The sequence below is a fragment of the Fukomys damarensis genome, unplaced genomic scaffold (assembly GCF_012274545.1).
Source record: "Fukomys damarensis isolate Sample0158 unplaced genomic scaffold, DMR_v1.0_HiC HiC_scaffold_23, whole genome shotgun sequence".
NCBI lineage: Eukaryota > Metazoa > Chordata > Mammalia > Rodentia > Bathyergidae > Fukomys > Fukomys damarensis.
The window spans coordinates 11370415-11373739 of NW_022900935.1; the positions used below are offsets into that span (position 1 = coordinate 11370415).

General features: G+C 53.8%; 1 protein-coding gene across 4 annotated transcripts in view; it reads right to left on the reverse strand.

Moving 5' to 3' along the window:
* Positions 1-1224: 1224 nt before the first annotated feature.
* Positions 1225-3325, reverse strand: part of Alpl (alkaline phosphatase, biomineralization associated) — a 53341-nt gene continuing 51240 nt past the window's right edge. For all 4 annotated transcript variants that reach the window (XM_010626024.1, XM_010626020.2, XM_010626021.2 and 1 more), the window contains exons 11-12: positions 2787-2906; positions 1225-2195 (exon numbers count right to left, since the gene is read on the reverse strand). In XM_010626024.1, the coding sequence (XP_010624326.1) occupies positions 1930-2195; positions 2787-2906 (386 nt within the window). In that variant the 3' untranslated portion in view covers positions 1225-1929. The remainder of the gene's footprint in view (positions 2196-2786; positions 2907-3325) is intronic.

Genomic DNA, 3325 nt, shown 5'->3' on the forward strand with positions numbered 1-3325 from the left:
TATGGCAAAAATGGTACAGTTTGAGATGAGATGTTTTGGTCTTGATGAGAATGTATTCATGTGGTTTTGTTTTGTTTTATTTTGTTTTGTAGTGCTGCTGGCCTTGCATATCCTAAGCAAGTGCTCTACCACTGAGCTACACCCCAGGTCCTGTGGTTTCATTGTTTTCATCTCAGCATTCGATTGACTGTATTTCCCTTTTTGCCAGGATTACCAGGAAGCTCAGCCGGAAATCTGCTCAATTTGCACTTTCAGTCCTGAAAGGTGTCCACTTCAGACTGATAGCTGCTTGTCTTGGTTCATATTTAACTAGTGTATACAGTGAGTCATTAGTATTGGCTTGGTCTTAGCAGGCAGGAATTTGGAAATGTGTTATAAATAAATAAAGGATGCCGTTAAGTACAAGAGCTTTGGAATGGGACAAATCTGGATTCACATCTGTACTGCGCAATTTGGGGCACCTTTACAATCCTATCACCGCCCACATTCTTTGTGTCTCATTTATTTATCAGTTTGGATGAAGGGGACCCACTTCCTACTAAGGCCCAAATGAAATGAATGTTAGAAATGACTGCTGTTCGTTGTTAAGGTCAAGAGCAGTAGAGGGCACATCGCTCAAATGGGCTGAGCGGAGCCAAGTGGGGGATCTCTGCGCACCCCTAACATCAGGTGCGGCTCTGAGTTCAGTGCCCATGTGTGAAGAATGCGGTTGGAGAGATCACTGCCGCGATGCGAGCAGAAGATGCGTGGGGCACCCCCGTCTCGACTGCCACTCAATTCCTTGGACCCAGCGTGTGCCCGGCACACACTCGGTCTGTGTGGAATGAAGGAACCGCATGGGCGCCTCCAACAGTCTGGGCAGATGGTGCACTCTTGGGTGCCAGGCAGGAGGGGCAGCACTGGCCTTGAAACGTGCTGCTGTGGGGCTTCAGGGCATGGTCCACTGTTCTTTCATCCTCAGTGACCCAGGAGTGGGCTCCCCCGTTTCACACACGAGGACACTGAGACACGAAGCCACCTCCCCCGAGTCATGCAGGTAGTGAGTGGCAAAGCCCCCAGGCCAGCAGAAGGTCCTCTTGGCCCTGTCCACCCGCTTTGTACCTCTGGGCCCCAAGTCCAGCTCTTCCCAGAGAAATGAGCTTATTTCGGTCTCTTCCTCACTGACCGCAAAGACTCAGCTCCGTACTCAGAAATATTTGGAAAGTTTTATTTAAATGTTTTGTGTTCCCTTTTAACCAACACCAAAAAGGAAAAAAAAAAAAAAAAACCACCTTTTTTTTTTCAGTTCTGAACAGGAGAGTCGCTTCAGAGAGGAGCTGGCATGTGTGTTTGGAGTTGGGGAGTGTGCAATCCACCAGGTCACTCTGCCCAGCCCCGCCACCTGGGGGGCAGCCAGGCCTAGGAGGCGGCTTCCTGGGAGCCCCAGCACCCTTGGAGTGGGCAAGGAACCCCCAGGCTGAGGAGAGGTGGTTTTTTCCTGGCAGGCAGGGCCCAGCTTGGGGACTGAGCACGGGGCATAGAGGGTTCCAAGGAGAAGGAGAGAGGAATGGAGGGTCAGGTCTGGAATGTTCCATGGATGCTGCAGGGCTTTGGATCTGGAGAAATATATCTGCTAGAAAAATAAGATGTTTTGAGAATTTCTGCAGTCTGTGCTCTGTGGGCCCAGGACAAACCTACCCTGTTGGCCGAAGGGTAGTGGGGAGGAAGCAAGGCCTGGAGGCCAGGCATCGGGCTGGCCCATGGAGGATTCCAGAAGGGAGTGAGGCAGGCAGCAGACTTTGGTTCCTGGGTCCTCTCCTGGCAGCTTCAGTGGCTGTGGAGGCCTCAGCCTCCCTACCCTTGAAGTACAGGCTGCCCGGTGGTGGGCAGCAGTGGGAGAGAGAGTGTGGCCATCTGTCGTGGGCTCCCGGGTGCCTGGGCCCCAGGCCCTCAGAACAGGAGATGCAGGGGAACCAGCGCCAGCAGGAGCAGCAGGGGCGCCAGGAGGGGGCCGCCTGCCGAGCCGGCCTGGGTACAGTGGTCGAGGTTGGCCCCGATGCAGGCGGCGTAGGCCATCACATGGGGGATATAGTTCTGCTCGTGGACGCCGTGCAGCAGGTGCGCCATGGGGCCCTTGGCAAAGACGGCCACATCCTCTCCACCGTGCGTCTCATGGCGCAGGGGCACAGCGGACTGGGCCTGGTAGTTGTTGTGAGCTGTGGGTCAGGAGAAAGGCTTGCTGAGAGCCTGCTGGGGCCCTGTGTGCATAAGAGGCATCTCCCGTCCCCATCCAGGATGGCTCAAATGTCCCCACTTTACAGAAGAGGAAGCTGAGGGAGGCATTTTACCCAAGGCCACAGGGTTTGAACCTAAGTCTGTTCTCGACACAGAAGTCAATTCCCTTAACTCTCGAAGAAAAAAATGAACCCCATACAGGCTGTGTGAATAAGCAGAAAAGAGTTAGCTGGAGCCTCTTACTGCCAGATGCCCAGGGGCCACTGTGGTGTCAAATGCAAACGAATATTCAGCAATATGGAACTAGATGGACTGGAAAACTTACAGATCAGAATATTATATAACCTAAAAAATGACAGTGGGACACACCCAGTACTCCTGCCAAGCACTGTGCTAAGCTCACGGCCCCATTTAAACCTTTGGGTGCCTATGGTCACAGAGCGGCTCAATTATAGTAATACGTTCAAAAAGAGATTCTGACTCCCGGACAATTCCAGGAACCCAGGGCCCACTCCAGGACGCCTGATCATGACCCCAAGCCCACCCTGCCATCCCTGGCCGGGCCGTCTCACCGTAGTCCACCATGGAGACGTTCTCTCGCTCACCGCCCACCACCTTGTAGCCAGGCCCGTTGCCATACAGGATGGCAGTGAACGGTTTCTTGTCTGTGTCACTCACCATGGGGGCTAAACCTGCAGAGGAATGGGGCGTCGGGGTCACACTGGAGCACCGGGGCCCGTCAGCCCCAGACTGCACTCCTTGGTGTTAATGACTTAGTAACCCGGGGTTCTTTTCGAGGGGCCCCAAACCCGTGAAGCTGCCTTCCAAGCTCTCTTTACTTCGAACCAATCAGCCCCCAGTTTTCACTGTTTGCACCTTTCCTGTTCATCTATGCATCCATCCATCCTCTTTTTGCCTTTTTCCTCCTCTCTCCATCCATGCAGCCCTCCTCTCTCCCATTCTTCTATCTGCCGTCCATCCACCTGCCTACCCCTCACTGCACCCCCTGCATCCTCTTCCCCTTTCTTCCTACCCACCCCCAGTTACTCTCTCTCTCACTCTCTCTCTCTCTCTCTCTCTCTCTCTCTCTCTCTCTCCCCTCTCCCTGTGC